General features: G+C 42.6%; 1 protein-coding gene across 2 annotated transcripts; it reads right to left on the minus strand.

Annotated features, from left to right (window-relative positions):
• Nucleotides 1-1,097: 1,097 nt before the first annotated feature.
• Nucleotides 1,098-12,638, minus strand: LOC134643206 (uncharacterized). Of its 2 annotated transcripts, none has more exons than XM_063495481.1 (5): nucleotides 11,063-12,638; nucleotides 7,562-7,743; nucleotides 6,768-6,912; nucleotides 5,536-5,841; nucleotides 1,098-2,874 (listed from the first exon to the last, which is right to left on the minus strand). In XM_063495481.1, the coding sequence occupies exons 1-5, from the start codon at nucleotides 12,626-12,628 to the stop codon at nucleotides 2,719-2,721; spliced, it is 2,355 nt and encodes a 784-aa protein (XP_063351551.1). In that variant the 5' UTR covers nucleotides 12,629-12,638; the 3' UTR covers nucleotides 1,098-2,718. The 2 variants fall into 2 exon arrangements, with proteins under 2 accessions (XP_063351551.1, XP_063351550.1); XM_063495480.1 differs by having other exon boundaries at nucleotides 7,547-7,743.
• Nucleotides 12,639-16,639: the final 4,001 nt, after the last annotated feature.

Raw genomic sequence — 16,639 nt, forward strand, 5'->3', positions numbered from 1 at the left:
TCTTCGCTGCAAGTTGTGAGACCATGATATGATTTTTCTCATAGTTTATAAAATATACGGTCTACGGTCAGGATACCTGCCCATGAACTTGACTAAACTGGGAAACCCTGAGTTTACTTGAGTAGGTGATCAGCTGTGTGACTGCTTGATTACCCATCTGAGGGTAAGTGTAGCTGGACAGTGCTACAATTACTTAAAGACTTGATTTGTAATATGGGCTGTTGGCATGATGCTGTCAGTCTGATAGCTCATTGCTGTAATTAAGCATAGCATGCTGAGCCAAAGTAGTTGAAGTCTGTGATGCGGTACAGTTCTGGCCTGTCGCTTGCATCCACACCATTGGCCAGGGAAGAATCTTAAATAACCTTAGCAAGATGTTTTCAGATAGTATGAAGAAACACCCGCCTGCTGGAAACGCCCACAAACCTGACATTTCTAGTCTTACAAAACTTCAGAAAATTAAGTCAAATGCCAAAAATCTGAGCTTTCCTGGAAAATCATTTCTGACTATTTACTCTCTCCTAATGACTTTATATGCTCAGTCACTGAATACAACATTGTTTTTGTCAAACAGAATCTCCATTAGACTCAGAAACACACTAGATAATGTTCATTAGCTAATGACTTGTCAATATTTAACTGCAGCCTCCGCAGTAAGTCAACAATAGACTCTTTATAAAGATGAATTTTAACACGTGAGTGTCACCTTGGCCACGGTCGACTCATCTCCATTATGATGCTAACGAGACCATAACTGAGAAAGTGAACAAAGTGGTGCAATAAATAGGTCTTTAAGATTTAAAAGACGGAGACCATAAACTCGATCACAAAAGCATTGACTGAGATTAATGGATCAAGCAGCGGAGCAGCTGTGCCCCTGACCACAGCTCTGGGCTAACTGACAGATCAACACTGCAGTCGATTATGGAGACGCGGTGATTATAGCTGTGGACGAATGTTTAAGGATGTCATTTACATGCAGTGTTGGGTTCAGTTAAATGTAAAATGCAAACTCTGGTTTAGCTGAACTTAACATCCCAACATCAGACACTGTTAAAGCACAGCAGGTAATAAAGAGTAACATGTAATGTGGCAAATGTCTTTTATTGAATCAGTTCCTCTCAAGCATTTTGTGGTTTCTTACATAATTGTTGTTGTAACTGTTTGACGTAAAGCCTCTGTGTGCTCCAGTGTCATCATGAAAGTGCCAAAAAGCAGCATCAAAAAAGTTTTCCTAATATTTTTACATGATTAGTTCAACATTTTGGAAAATATGCTCCTTTGTTTTCTTGTTGTGATCTGATTGATGGCTACTCATGTTAGGTAACCGTGGCAGGAGATTTTCTATTTAATGTTTGCTCAGCTTTTTACATGAATATGAGGTCGATCTCTGTCCTCTTAATGTCAGACAAGCACATTTTCCAAATGTCTGAACTGTTCAAAGTGCACGATGCCACTTACAAATGAAGAATCAAAGCTTTGCTTTTTCAAAATAAAATTCATGACAGATTTGTGCATTTAGCCTTTTAAAGAGCCTCAGTTCTTCATTCATAAAATTATCTTACAGTAATTATGCAGAACAAAAGATGACATGTGAATGTACAATGTGGGATTGATTCCTTGTCCCTTAAAACACATTTGAAAAACCAAATACAAAATACATTCATTTGTTTTTTGTAGAGTCTTGTAAGTTCTCAAAGCATGAGGAGAAAAATTGTGCTTCTACAGTAAAAATGTAGCATGCCATAAATGAAATTAAGGCTTAAAAAAATAACTGAAAAGCTCGGTTTGTTACATGTTTCTTTCTTCTTTTTTTTTTTTTTTTGCTGTACCAAAAATAAACCTGTCACGCTTGCATCAGGTAAAAGTAACTGATGGCCTTCGCAAGTATTAAATATCAATGTAAAGGTTCATGCAGGCAAGGCTCATGCCTTCATATTTACACACTGTATGTTCAATGCAACTGTGGATATGTTGAAAGCACAGAAACCAGCATCACCTGTGGAAAATATAGTTTCTGATGATCTGTGGGCCACTGACTCACATCTGAAATGCAAATGTTTGTGTACAGATTTGACATGATTAGATATGTGTGTGTTAAAGGAGAAAATGAGCATTGGTAAGCTCTCAGACATACAACACACGCGTGTGTAGGACTACAGAACTGATGCTTTCATCCAATCTAAGCTCGAGAAGACCAGACGGGAAGACCTGGGGCTGTCACTGCTGCCAAAGACGCATTTACAAAGCACAGAGTTGAGGATCTGAATACCTTTAAAGACGAGATTCTAGTTTTTGATCTCCAACAAATCTAAAAAAAACCTCTTACGTGTTTTTATCTCATCACAAGTTATTAAAAACATTTATTTTTTGAAAAATCTTTATTTACTGTAATGGCTGGATTTGCCACGCTGTTTATACTCTGGTAGTGTGACATAGACTATCTGACTTTAAAGTTAATGTGGACAATTTTGGGAATCGCAGGAAGGAAAAAATATAGAATCTTGCATCAATGTGATGAAATAAATTGGCGAATGATGGCTGTGTTGTCTTTTAATTCAGGTACTACCTTACGTTTCACATTTGAAGATTAGACCACATTTCGCACGTCTCGCTTTGTTTCACTCACATTTTTGCTTTAGAGTGAGGGAGTCTGTGTCATGTGACAAACTGTCCACGCATTTGCACAGAACAGATGTGCAATCAGGTCTTCTGAATTTAATGCAGGAGTTCCTGTTTTATTGCTTTGAGGATCAGGGGGCGTCTGCCTTGGATCTCCCTTCGCAGAACGTATTCACTAAACAGGGAGGAATCCACTCCGCCGCCACAAGACCCTGTGATAAAGAAACCTTTTTGCTGTAGCCGTTCCAGCACCTGTAGTCAGACATAAACCAAATAACAGCAACACAAGAATGAGGCATAACGAGAAGATCCAGAACAAAACATTTAGACATGATCTCTAATGTCTCGCTGGAGTCAGGTATACTGAAGAAAGGTGGGACTTGTTCAGCATTTGATGGCGTTTCCACCTGGGTGTTCACCACACCTCAAGAGTTGAACCTGCGAAGTGCATGCATTAAAAACCACTAATCTTCACCATCATGCATACCAATAACTTTATCTCACCTTTACCAAATACCCCCTAGTATGAATACTACACTTACGCACTGGAGCACATAATAACCACTCCCAATACATAATGGCATTTAAACAGTTTAGAAATAGACTCTGAAATTGAAGCCTCTGCAGTAAAGTATGGTTTAAGAGGCAGTGTAAGCTGCCTTCAACTTATCTGACCTGATTTCCTTGGGCAGCTCGTTAGATATTGTACATATAGTCAGTATTTAATCAAAGTATCAAGTCTCTATGTGGAAAAGTAGGTAAAAAGGGATAAATAGCCCACTGGATTACAGATGCTTGCTGCCACAGAAAGACACATTCCTGTGGAAGAAACCTTTTCTGCAGGCTGGGGTGAAGTTCAGCTATTAATTAGTGCTTCAACCCTAATTATGATAATCACAGTAATTTACTGTAGATATCAGAACACACTAGTAGTATTAACAGTACAGCTCTACAGGGGTTTGAATAATATCTAATAAACTCAGATTAGTTCATGTAAATGGGGAGTCTTCTTCACACACTAAGGCTAATTATGGCGTTCCACAGGGCTCTGTGCTGGAGCCACTATTCTTTACACAATGGTAAATCCAGAATTGAATTTAAAATCCTTCTTTCCTGTAGTACCAACTCCCAGTTTGGATTTACTCTCTATGCGTTTATAACCAACACTGCATTTAATTATTAATTGTTTTTAAACTCTGGCTCTCTTCAATACACCCAACCCAGTTTCTGGAGATGGCTGCCCCTCCCTGAGCATGGTTGTTCCACAGAAGTTCGTCCTTCCCAGTGTCACCAAGCGCTTGCTCATACGGGGTCATCTGATTGTTAGGGTTTTTGCTCTATTATTGTTAGGCCTTTACCATACCATATGAAGTACCTCAATCCAACTGTTTTCAGGTCAGTCATGATGGCTAACTTTATTTTATAAACCTCCCGTAAACACTTAATTTCTGTGCTCTGTTTTTGTTCTTTTTTCCCCCTGACTTATTATGAAATGGTCAAATCATTGCATTTTCTTTAGAAAGAGTATTTGAAACAAAACAGATGTTTTTGTGTGGAAAGCAAGCAGCCAAATCTGTGTGTCTTTCTGATTTACGGTTATTCTCTGCACTTCTTTGTGTTTGTGTTTAAATATGTTGCTAACAACACGTAAGCCCCAGGACCCAGGGTCACTCTCCATCTTGTCTCAGAAAAACCCATCAGCCTATCTGGCCTGAAACACAAACACTTCAGAAGTAGTCCATTAGTTCCCCTCTCTGAGCCTTTCCTCCTGAGGTGAACATGGTGACATTATCTCAGTTTGCCCTCTGGAGGCTTCTGCTCTCTGTGCTGCTGGTCTGTCTTACTGAGATCTCCCCCAGGAGACAAAGGCAATCAGAACTTCAGGTGATGAAATGTGTCACCCGCCTCAACACAGCGCTGTTACAAACCGACTGTCAGCATTCACAGAGTATGCTAACATCACATAAAAACACATCTCCCATCAGGCTTTGATGGAAGGTGGAAGGGTGGCATCTGCCAAAGACGGAGCTGACAGATAACAGGCGACGGTACATTTTAGAGTCCCAGATATCATCTTGACTCCTTTAGTTAAACTGCAGCTTGAGACGGTGTATTGAACACAGCTATCGGTCACAGCGGTAGCTGTTTAGCTTGACTCTCTCGCACTGGGTGGCTGGACGGTGAACTTCTAAATTCCAGGTCCCGTGTAACATGTCCATCTTTATGAAGGATGGACATGTTCAGAAGCAACACTCCAGACGCTGTGGTGTATAAACAGCCTATGACAGGATGAATATAAGCTTTCATGTTGATTACGTCAAATTATGACCCTTCCATCTGACATTGCAGCAGAAATCAAGGCTCATCAGAGCAGGCGATGTTTTTTCAGTCTTCTATTGTCTAAACTAGGTGAGCTGTACCACCAGTTTCCTGTTTTTAGCTGACAGTAGCAGCTGTGGGCTCTTGCTGCTGTAGCCCATCTGCTTCGAGGTCTGACATGTTGTGCATTCAGAAATACTCTCCTGCATACTTTGGTTGTAACAAGCTGTTATTCGAGTCCCTGTTTTCTTCCTGTCAGCTGCGGTCATTCTCATCAAACCTCTGGTATTAACAAGGCATTTTGGCTCAAAAAACTGGATATTTTTTGACTTTTCCAACCGTTCCATGTAAACCATGGTTGGAAAATCGCAGAAGATAAGCAGTTTCTGGAATACTCTGAGCAACCACGCCATGTTCTGATACTCTGTGAACTTCTGCAGGCTGTCTTGACTGTGTCTACATACCTAAATGCTTTGAGTTGCTGCCATGTGGTTTCAATATAGCTGGCCTTTTAAAAAGCACTTAATGGTCTCACTCCAGCATCTGACATGTTGAGAGAATATAAACCAGTGTGGCTCAGAGGATGTTATGTACCTGAACTGAGGTGAGGTGGCAGTAGCCGTTGAGCGGGAAGCGGAGCACGTGTGTGGGATCCTGGTTCCAGCTGGCGTTCATAGAACTGTAGACGATATCAGTCACCTCAGGGAAAAGCTCCTCCATCAGTGCCCGGGATGCACTCACACTGATCCTCTCACCGAGCTCCGGCGTCACGTGGACCACGACACACTCACAGTCACGAGAAACGTCCCGGCGCTCTTGCTCAGCCCTCCAGCGCTCCAGCTCAGTCTTTAGAGGTGCCAGCTGGAAGAAAGTAGCCTCTTCGTAGAGCAGGGAGTACTCCTGCAAACACACACACAGCAGAAACAAGAAAACACTCTCAGAAGCATAAGTGCAGACTTATACAGGCCAAAAGAACACACACAATGCACACAAATATGCACACATGCAGATGAGTACACAACACCCACCCAAAAAATGCAAAAAACTCCACATTTTCTTGCAAAAAACAAAGTTTAAAAAATGCATTAACACATATAAACGGCTCGTTCAGTACTTTAGTACTAATGGTGTACTAAAACCTTGGTAGCAGCTGCTCTGCTGCTAACACACTAATGGAAAGGTTTTAGTCGAGTGCCTCTCAGAGGAAGGAAGACTCTCATTTTCATTTATTCTATAAACAAATCACATACAAAACCTTCTGATTCATTTGAAAGCTGCTACAAGCCAATGAAAAAGTTTACACACACTGGCTGCAGGCAGTTTCTGTTTGGGTTGTCATAACTGTGATGAAGAATTAATGAAGAGAATGAATGTGTCTTTGGCACTGACTTGCGACCTCATTCTCGCCTGAAGTCACACAATGTTGATAACAGGTAATTTCCCTGATGCAAATATTAAGCCACTGTTACTATAAATCCTTTTTGTTTCCATGCATGAATCAGTTTTGAGATCTGGGGTTATTTTGCTGCCATAACATGTTGCCTTCCTAGAGTAATGGAACAAATACCACAAATACTCATTTATTTTACTGCAGTTTATCTATCTATCGCATTTTTATGACTCTATGCTCTGATGTTTGAGAGAATATGACAGAAAATACAGAAAAGGACAATAGAGTCACTCAAAGAAGTCTCAGGTACTGTAAGTGACAGGCTCATGTGTCACTAGACCGTGACAGGGGTTAAAGTCTTTCTTTTGACATTTGTTTTCCTGCTTTAGGTCCCGCAGCAGCGGTGAACTGTGGAAGTACCTGATCAGGCACTCACTTTGAAGTCATCAGGCAGGAGGAGCTTGGAGGTTCGCAGGAAGTTGAGTATGTAGCGGAACATGTCCCCGTCCCGATCGATGAAGTAGTGCTGCTTTAGACTGTCCAACACGATGGGCTCTGTGCCGTCGAACAGACGCCCGATTCTGCCCCAAAGAGAAGGAAACAGGTTTCTACACTCAGCGCCTATGGCTAAATTAAAATGTACATGTTGCAGCTAAATCATTTCCTAGCTCACTGAATGGTAAATGCTAAGTTAATTTTAAAAAGTAAGTTCAAAGATGATCAAGTTTATTGTAACAGTGTACAGTGACAGAGATTATGAGGCTCTTTTTAATCAAATCTTCGCTGTTTGAAGAGCTGAGATTTCTGTATTTTCATTCATTTGTAGACAGCGGACCACCTTTTCCCCATGAAGCAGGAAGTATTATACCTCTGCTTCTTAAACTATTCACAGATTTAAACTTTCTGAACAAATAACTGAAAAGCAAACTCTTTCTATAGTTTGCTATGCAGAGAAGCCATTAAAACCAACTCGATATACTAAAATTCGGTTTCCTGAGTCATAGGGAAAAATAATCCGTTTGCATTGAAATTTGATAATTAAGGTAGCAGATATTCAAAAATAATCAGTAATGTTGAACTAATTTGTTGATTAAGAGCTTTTGATATTGAGGTGTTGAGGTGGATTACAGTGTTAGGTTTACTCATACGTCCACCAGCCATTCTGTGTATTTTAATGGGGGGAATGCAGTTTAAAAACTTGGATGTGTGCCTCACCTTGATTCGGGGTACCTGGTGAGTGTGGGCAGGCTGCTGGTGTACATGTGTCCTCCTACATCAATGTGGACTGGTGCGTTGGTTTTGGTGAGCTGAGCTGGTGCTGGGATTCCCGTGGTACACAGGGGAGACACTGGAGACCAAGAAGCCAGCTTCTGACTCGACATGCTGCTGCAGCTGCCGCTGCTACGTCTGTCCTGGGACACAAATACACGCTGTAGTGATGGTGGTGCCAGTATATGAAAAACAAGATAAAATATAGCCATGAATATCTCCACATCCATGGACATAGGTTATCTTTAAAGTTAATACATTGGAACATAATTATCACCAAGTCATGGAACTGCTGTGTGTGTGTTTAAACAACAATACATTTGGTGATGCGACCACTCGCAGTCAGTTGCCATCTTCAGAAGGAATTTGGGTGTCAAGACAGCAACAAGGCAGCCTGCTATCAGTTTGGATCAAGTTTTCATTTACATGCAATCTGTGATAAATCAAACTGTTGACAAAAATGATTGAGGAGAGGCAGGCAAATATAGCAAAGAGGGGAGATTTGTCCCCTTCAGCCCACTCATTTTCATTGCCACCCACGACTTATGTAATAACTTGCGACCGCTTGCAGAGTAAATGTGACTGATTGCAACATGTTGGCAATCTGTGTTTATAAATTATGCAGCAATTATTTGCAAACCTCTCTCTGCAGACCGAGCTGGACAGGCTGGAGACAGGTACCTTCCAACAAGGTGAACTGCACAACCACCTCTGCAACCCTAAGTGCAGCACCCTCAACCTTTATGTGAACAGCTGGTTGCTGCAGGTTAAACTAGAGAAATCTCTGCGTGTTGTCATGTTCTTCTCCTTGATGTGAAGTTATGCTCCATAATAAATGCATCTATCTGCAGCTCCTGAAAGATGTTTTGTGCTTGAAGCCAAACTGGGTCTCATCGATGTTTGTATAAAAACCTGCAAGCAGGCTGGCAAACCTGATCTGAACAGTTTTACAGAAGAGCTGATTACTTAGAACAGTTCCTGCCAGGCAGACTTGGGACTGTCAGGTAATGCCAGGAGCCTGACAGGAAGCTAAGAAACACAAGGACATCCTGTCAGGCTCACAGATACGACTCGGTCAGAGCTATTCCTGATTGCCTTGTAGGCTACGTTATAGTGCCAGGTGTCTGGCACGAAACAAATCATTAAGCTCTGAAAGGAACAATTTGCGGCCTGGTAGGAGGCCAGTGCCTGACAGGCTGGGAACACACGTCCTCTGGGCTTTCACTCTGCTCTTCTAGACTGATCCGCCGTTTCCTTTAATTCTGTTCCAACTGCTCTTTTCAAACCTGTTCTGCTCCAAATGATTGTGTTCATGTCAGTTCAACTACACTGAACACTAAATAAATGTGAATCGTCTGCAGTGAGGATATGCCCTGAGCATTTGCTGTTACTGGCTATATATTATGATAATATGGAACAATTCTATAATAAGGGCTACAGATGAATATGTAAGGGATTAACTTGCTAAGTAATCAACAACCGGTACTGCTAAAGAAAAAAGCAACGCAAGAGTGTAAGCAGCGGTTTAAGCAGAGATAAGCAGACCTTCCTCTTCCTGCCAGTGCTTCCAGCTCTCTGAAGAGGACACTGAGGTGTTTCCAAGCCAGACAGCAGACAAACTCTTCTCTGGCCCGTTCTGGGGCTTTCCCAGGGTCTCCTTACAGAAGAGCATACAGGAAATACCTCATCTAGACGGCATCCAAGAGGCATCTTAGTCAAATCCCCAAAACACCTCAGCTGGTAGTTTTTAATGTGGAGGACGAGTCTCTCTACTCCGAGCTCCTCCTAATGACTCGGTGCCATTAAGGGATTTCTGCTGTGACTCTGACCTTTCACATTCCTGGCTCGTCTCCCTCGCCTTAATTTTTTAACCTCAGAGAGCGCAAACAGTTGAACTGTCTAATTCATAATTTTAACATTAAACTTAATTCTTTGCTTGTATGTACACGTACATCAAATTACATATGAGTAAATATCAGAGTAAGCACCAAAAAGGGCAAAAACAAACAGACAGCTGAGACACAGGCCCTCACAGGATGTATAGCAGGTACAGATTATCACATCTATATAATCCATATGTGTGTGTGTGTGTGCGTGTGTGTGCGTGTGTGTGTGTTGTGACTGCCGAACAAGCAGTCTGTACCCTGCAGCTATGGCACTAATGCATGGTGGATAAATTCATCAGCAGGTATAGTTACCCTTGGCAACAGAGGGACACTCCCAGAGACAAATCCCTGCTTCTCCTCACAGGATTGGGCCACATGGACAACACAATTTCCTACAGGGTGAGATTCTGTAATTCTGTATTATGTTTACGTCAGAGCAACTTATGTAACAAAAATATATAAAAATGTACAATCAGATAATTTTTTACCCACTTACTACTGATTTAAAAACAAACAAATACATGTACATCTTGGGGGGGGGGACACTCCCACGGGGCTTAAATCTGGGACTCTCCACCATTTGACCCTAGAACTGAAGAAGCTTCTCGGATGAGAGGTGAAACGTCTTCAAGCAACTTAAACAAGTCCAGACGCTTTTCTTTCCAAGCTCCTTAGACTACGATGACCTGGATGACTGAGAAGCTTCACAGACAAATACATGTACATATTTCTGTGCAGCCCTCAGTGATAAACATTTGTGACTACAAAGTAATTATTTTTCCCTCGTACCAAGCACTAGAGCTGATGTTGTGCAAATGTTTTTATATGTTTGTAAACTCTGGTATAGGACTTTAAGCTTAGCGTACTTTAAAATTCTACTTTCATTATTTCACTGAAAAACTGAGCACAATTGTAATGTTTTGGTATCCAATTACAACCTAGATCTAAAGAACTGAATGCTTAATTAGGCTTCCAGATTAGTGTTTGTAGGTCTTCATGTGCATCGATGTTCACACTAAGTGGCACCAATGAAGTAAACTACATGATTACAGATATTTTATGACATGTTCAAGATTAGAAGACGTGAAAATAACACAAAAGTGATGAATTGCTTTGTAAATGAAGGGTGTAATGGTTAGGCATCTGTATTTTTTTTAACACTTTGCAACAGTTTTATTTATTTCTGTATTTATTAGGCTGATCTGATCCCAAATGTCCCTGTAACAAGAAGTTCACCCTGATACTGATGTACTTCTTAAAGACATCAAGTTGTATTTGCCCGAGAAGAGAAATAAAGTCAGAGTGCTTACTAAAGTAGCCTACTCGAATAGGTATGCTTTTCCTGAGCGTCTGTTTATTTTAATTTTACTTTAACCCCCTAATAAAGCAGTTCAAATAAAGTTGTTCATAGATTACAGCCCACCCTAAACACTTACTAGTTTAATATTTTATTGCGCTCCTAACTCTCATCCTAAAGATGGGCGTCACATCGGTACGGGACTGACTGGCTGTCGGGTTTAACACAGGAGGCTTGAAGCTCCAACAGATGAAAACGGATCAACATGTTCCGGGTTACCTCTGTGGGCACAGGGGACCGGGCGCCGGACTGTGCGAGACGGGACTCCGTGGCTGTGGCAGGCACCGACTCTCTCTCATTCGGCTCCGCGGGCGACTCGGCGCGCGTCCCGGGTCGCACACAGCGCTTCTTGGCAGAGGGAGCTCCCGGGTCGTCCTCGTTGCTCTCCCTCCTCGCTGCTGCTGCTGCTGCTGATGTAGGCGATGTGTTCGACGTCTCTGCTTCTGTGCTTTGCTGCTGATTCAGATCCGCAGCGTCGCTGACCCTGCGCAGGTACGGGATCACGAGCTGGAGGTGGGACTGCGCGTGACCATTGACCGTTTCCGAGGCAACGTAAAGCGTCGTCGAGGGCTTGAAGCCCGCGGCCCCCACGATGCTGTTGAGGGTTGCTATGGAGACGGCACCGATGCAGTGGTTGGTGTAGGTTTTCGAGAGCTTGGCAGCGCGCGACAACATCTGCATTCTCGTGCCCAACAGGTTCTTCCCGATGGCTTTGTTCTCGTACCACGTCACGTCGCTCGCGCAGCAGTGGTCCCGGGGCCGCTGGAAGAACGCCCTGCACAGCGGGTTCCGTTTGGACACGTACCGGACGAAGCTGGCGTACGGACACTGCTCCGTGCCTGTCTCGTACATGCGCGGCAGCGTGTCCTCGTCTGCGTCCGGGCGCTTCTTGGTCCAGGCGGCGGAGCGGGACTTGTGATATGGTCCGAGAGCTTTAAAATACACAAACTTTCTTCCGTCCTCGTCCACGGCCAGACCGAACGAGTCCTCCTCCAGCTCCCGCTGGTTCTCTCTTCCCCTGGTGCAGAAATACATGCAGGTCTCAAACCAGACTTTGTTCAGAAGCCCAAACGGGGTGTCGGTGTTGAACACAGAGGACTCGTACAGTTTCCGCAGGTCCGAGCGCGTGATGGCTTGTTTCTGCACCACCGGACCGGCACCCTGCTCCTCCAGCCTCCGTATGACCGCGGCCAGGGTCAGGTTGGCGCTGCGCAGCTCTGGGTCCTTGGTGAGGTCCAAGGTGCGGCAGTAGGGCGGCTCGTTCAGGTACCGATTGAGAGAGCTCCGGATGCTGATGAGGGAGGACTTGCTGTACAGCTGTCCACTTTTGGAGCGCGCCTCGGCGTAAAAGGAGCGCAGCACAGCGCAGAGCGCATCCTTGTCCAGAGTTTCAAAGTCTGGACTTTGGGCTTTCTCGCTGAGGTACTCCCTGAAGATCCTCACGGCGTACCTGGTGGCCAGGCGAGTGTTCTCGCTCAGCTTGTTTCGCTCTGACCGCTGAAGTTCTCCCTCCGGGTGATACTCACGCCCGGAGGGGATGCTGCCGCCGAGTGGGTCCGCCTCCCCCTCCTCCTCCTCCCTTCGGTCCATACTCCGCATAACGACCGCTTGTGTCTGCGCGGCGGAACCGCTGGAGTCCAGCACTGTGCTCCCTGACTCCCACTCCACTCCATCTCTGTCGGACTCCTCGTCCTCCTCCTCCCCGGTGATCTGGACCTCCTGGATCTCATCTTCATCTTCCTCCTCCTCCTCCTCCTCATCCCTGCTCCTCTCGGGGCAGCTCATCTGCTCCTGCTCCGTGTCTCCGCTGCCAGGCATTCTCGCCATATTGCGGTCTGTGAAGCAGTCCTCCGGCAGCGCGCATGCGCTATATTGGACCGCAGCGCTGAAAGCCTTTTGTGTTTAAGTGACCTTCAGCCGTGCACGCGTTTTTTAAGGTACGTGGAGCGAGCGCAGCGGGAGGGTAAATTTGGAGGCGCGCTCCCTGCCAAAAAGGCTGCAGTATTGGACTGAATATTGGACCAGCAGCACGAGCACTGATGAGGAAAATGGCAAGACTGCAGTAGTGCCACCGCCAGTATCCAAATATCTTTTTACTTTAGAAGCTGTTTGATACTTAACAGGAAATTTACCGGAAGGCAGCCAAGAATGAAAGAAAAGCAGCAATAAATATCACGCAGCTTGTTTTAGTTACGTACACGCGTGGATAGCTTAGGTGCTCATGTGTTTGCTGCACCAGTCACATAGTCCCGTTGGTGCCTTATAAAAAGAAAGTAAGGTCATGATACAAGCACGTGAAACAAGCAAATTGGAAAAATGCACATGATGTAGTCCAGTGGAGTTAACACGGTTAAAAAGAAACCCAGAACTGGAGTTCAGTGAAAATTCAATATCGTTGGTGTATTTTGTTTATTGTTGTAATGTAGAGAACATCAAGGTATATGTGTGACATGAAAGGTCAGAGCGTCTCGTTCTTGCTTTGGACCACCTATGCATGCAACATTAAGGCAGGGAGGGGGCGATGCACGCAGATGGGTGTCAAAATATTCAATCAGAAGTAATCACAATTTAGAAAACATTTTTTTCAGGCACATGACTCACGTGGGAAAAGTGGACATCAGAACCGCAGTAGTTGGAAAAGCCCGTGTTTGTTATTTTTTTTATTTTAGGGAACTTGCACCCCTAAAGTTTATCATTTCAACTACAGAAGCCTTGCATTGTAATATAATGGGGTTGCCTTCACCCAACAAGCTTATCATTTCAACTGCTGAAAAATAAAATTACTGTTACTGTGATTATAATAAAGTGGCATTAACATAAGGGATAGGAAGCAGTACAGACAGGAGAACGGAGCAGCAGTCCTTTAAATACTTTTAAATTCACCAAACAATACAGAGACCAATCTTTAAGCCACAAAAACTATAGAACTGAGCCAATAAATCAAATTGATCTGAGCATCTCTTGGATATGTGCACTGGGATTTTTGTGCTTTTTGCATGAACAACATTGGTAATTGTTGAGGGACATTAGGATCTAAAAGAGAAGCACCTGGACCTTTGGGCCTTTCATTCATATCATTATCTTCAGTGGTTGCAAACTGTATGGATTACAGGCTGTGTTGCTGCTACTGTTAAACTGTCATTCATGAAGTGTTCATATTTTAAAGTGATGTTTATTGAACACAGACTGAAAGAAAGTCCTGTTTGTGAAACCTCAAGGTGAGCTTTGAAACTCTGGACATATGCTTCAGGAAACTGAGGGACACTGCGTGCTCAGTGTGGTAGTGACGTGACAAACGTGTATAAAATTGACAAAATAAACATGTATTCAAAATGACTTGAAAATATTGAGGCCATAAACTCATCAGGAAAGTGTTTATTGAGGTCACAAATAAAGTGAGCAGTAGGATCATTTTCTCATACAATTTGACTCCTTTTCTTTTTTTAAATAAGAGTTACCTCCTCCTCTTCCTCGCAGTTAGAAGAATTGATGCACTGCATGCATGCGCAACTCTACAACATATTGTCCTTTAATGTGATGGTGACCTGTTTCAGCAAATCAGCCGACCCAGGTGCTGAGGTGAGGATATGTTTCTAACCAACAGCTTTAGTGCCTAAACCAAAACAGAGACTGAAAATAAAAGTAAAATATAAAAATACAAGTAGCGGTCCTTGAAATCTGTCTTCTGGGTAAAAGTGGTGGTTTTTTGCTGTCTGTGTGTTAATGCAGCCCTTTTACATTTTTTATTGTTGCAACATGTTAACGTACATTTTATAAATTAAGCCATTAAGTGCATTAAATGTCAGTACCAAGAGCCAGAGGTAACTCCCCCAACCTAAAAGGAAGTATTATACTGAATTAATGAATTTGCACTTTAACATGTCCCACTTATCATTATAAACCATTTACATTGACCCAAGAGGATTTTGGTGAAATTGCTTTGCGGTCATAGTTAACCCTACAACACACCTACCATTGCTCTAGTTGTTTATTTGCATTTTTTCTGGGCTCGTTGATGGAAGAAGGCAGCATTGATCTTTTTGTCTCAGACACCCTTTCTGATGCACAGTTATGTTAGCAGTTATTTTAGCAGCTTCTTAATATAGCATCCCATCATGCTCTATGCCTGCTCCGAGCTAAGAGCACTGGTTCCTCCCCTGGGCAAACATGACCTTAATATACAGTCTGCACCCCATGTACTGCTCTCATTACTGTTGGGATTACATCAAATTATTATCTCGTATTAAACTACAGAGCTTGCTGCTCCTGTGACAGAAAGAGTGGTGGCGATCATAAAATATTCTTTAGAGTGTAATCAAAAAAACAAAACTTTGAATTCATTCAAATTCCCATGAAAATGTGTGTCAAACAATATTACAAAACACCACTGCACATCGACCACGCAAATAAAGCGCTTCATTTTTAATCAACAAATCATTTTGTGGAACAGTCCACTCACTGTGAACTCCAGGCATTTTTGTTACTTTACAGTGTATAATTCAACTTAATCATGTGTGGTTTGTGGGATTACCATCCCATAAACCACACAACTCACACAAGCTACCGTTGAAATAACTGTTTCCCTACAACTACTCACAACATCACAGTCTTTGAAATGAAGAGACAGCTCATTTAGCAGGATAAATGATGTTGTCCCTGACTGATTGGCAAGTGGTTGCTGGCTGTCACCAGGTGATATCAGTTGCAAAGAGGCTGATGTAGATTGCTGCAGTTGCCTGTTATTTGGATGAAAGTCTCCAACTTGTCTGCAAACACTTGCCATTTGCTCTTCAATCGGTAATGAAACTCGAGAAAGTGTGACATAAACCGCAAACTGAGAACATTGGCCTTCTAAGTAAATGTTGTTCTGTATCACAGTAACCAACACATTTCAAAAGACGCTGTTTTTACTTTAAGGCCAAACACTCTGTGCTTCTGGTTTGGGTCCTACTTCTTACACTTCCATTACCACTGGATGAGCAGTTTGCTAGTGTTTGCGGTCAAATGGGCATCTTCCATGCAAACTGCTAGTAAATACAAAAACCTGCTAATGATCTGATCAGTTCCAAAGAGATTTTGAGTGCAGCACTGTATATTTAACTTTGCAACCAATTTCAAGCTAGCAACTGCTAGCAATCTCCAGCAACCACTCTCCAAAAGTGTGCAGAATACACACTTTTCCCCATCGTCAGGTGGTCACTGAGCAGTCCCTAGGTTTGTTTAATTTGGGGTTTGATTTCCCAGCTAATGCTAGAAACCATTTAGGAACTGGTCTCTAGGTTTAAATAACCGGTTCCCTAATTGTCAGCCTTTTAAATTCAGCAGTTAGCATTCTTGCATTTGGTAATAGATTGTGTATCAATAATAATGACAATCTTTGAGGCTTCAGAAACAACATTTTGGTCACTATTATTATTATTATTATTATTATTATTATTATTATTTCTGAAGTGCTAATGCTACTAATGCTAGCTAGTTATAAACTATACACAAACTCATTCTTGTCTGTTAGTTGATCATTTTTGTTAATCAGATACTTATTGTTATTAAGTAACAAATTAAAAGAACAAACAAAAAAGCAGATATATCAGATTCCTATTATATATGTTATATTATACAAGTTAAATTGAGTAAATATAAAATGTGTTTTTTAAATGATGATTTAATGTATTAAGTGAAGAAAGCTAACAAAACTTACATGAGTAGAACAGTAGTGGCCCTCTCTTGTTAACTCAACTGTGATCACATTTTGTTGGAAAGCCAGGTTTAATTTCAGTAGCCACACTCAGGCCACTG

Source organism: Pelmatolapia mariae, linkage group LG15 (assembly GCF_036321145.2).
Source record: "Pelmatolapia mariae isolate MD_Pm_ZW linkage group LG15, Pm_UMD_F_2, whole genome shotgun sequence".
NCBI classification, from domain to species: Eukaryota; Metazoa; Chordata; class Actinopteri; order Cichliformes; family Cichlidae; genus Pelmatolapia; species Pelmatolapia mariae.

What these genes read in the sequence shown, in the direction of transcription:
- LOC134643206 (XM_063495480.1), bottom strand. Translation starts at nt 12,628, where the DNA reads ATGAGCTGCCCCGAGAGGAGCAGGGATGAGGAGGAGGAGGAGGAGGAA. An exon ending in ACCAGGTACCCCGAATCAAG is followed by an intron (nt 6,913 to 7,546) that starts GTGAGGCACACA and finishes TCTTTGGGGCAG; the next exon opens with AATCGGGCGTCTGTTCGACG. An exon ending in GCCACCTCACCTCAGTTCAG is followed by an intron (nt 2,875 to 5,535) that starts GTACATAACATC and finishes GTCTGACTACAG; the next exon opens with GTGCTGGAACGGCTACAGCA.